The 335-nt window shown below is 45.7% G+C and overlaps 1 protein-coding gene across 1 annotated transcript in view; it reads left to right on the forward strand.

Annotated features, from left to right (window-relative positions):
• Positions 1-94: 94 nt before the first annotated feature.
• LOC119590689 (hematopoietic prostaglandin D synthase-like) overlaps positions 95-335 on the forward strand; it is a gene marked incomplete at its 5' end in the record, with an annotated part of 2,696 nt that continues 2,455 nt past the window's right edge. Inside the window, 1 exon segment of the mRNA XM_037939376.1 lies at positions 95-246. Within this exon segment, the coding sequence (XP_037795304.1) occupies positions 95-246 (152 nt within the window).

Consider the following 335-nt stretch of genomic DNA (forward strand, 5'->3'; position numbering starts at 1 on the left):
CTCGATCTCTAAACCGTACCGACTCTTCAACCTCCTTATTTTAAAGCAACATTTCCAAAAAGAATTATATCCTTGACTCTCTCCTCCACCACAGGACCGTCGACGCCACCAGCATGCCCGAATACAAACTCATTTACTTCAACCTCATGGGCAGGGCAGAGCTAACCCGCTGGCTCTTCGCCTATGGGGGCATCCCCTACACCGACGAGAGGATCGAGAGAGAGGAATGGCCCGCGAAGAAGAAGAGTGAGTTTTGTGAAATTTTGTTAAAGAAAAAAAGTATTCGGTTTTGAAGAGAAGGGATGTTGGGTACTGAATCTTTATTTTTGCTTAGT

Source organism: Penaeus monodon, chromosome 27, assembly GCF_015228065.2.
Source record: "Penaeus monodon isolate SGIC_2016 chromosome 27, NSTDA_Pmon_1, whole genome shotgun sequence".
Taxonomy (NCBI): domain Eukaryota; kingdom Metazoa; phylum Arthropoda; class Malacostraca; order Decapoda; family Penaeidae; genus Penaeus; species Penaeus monodon.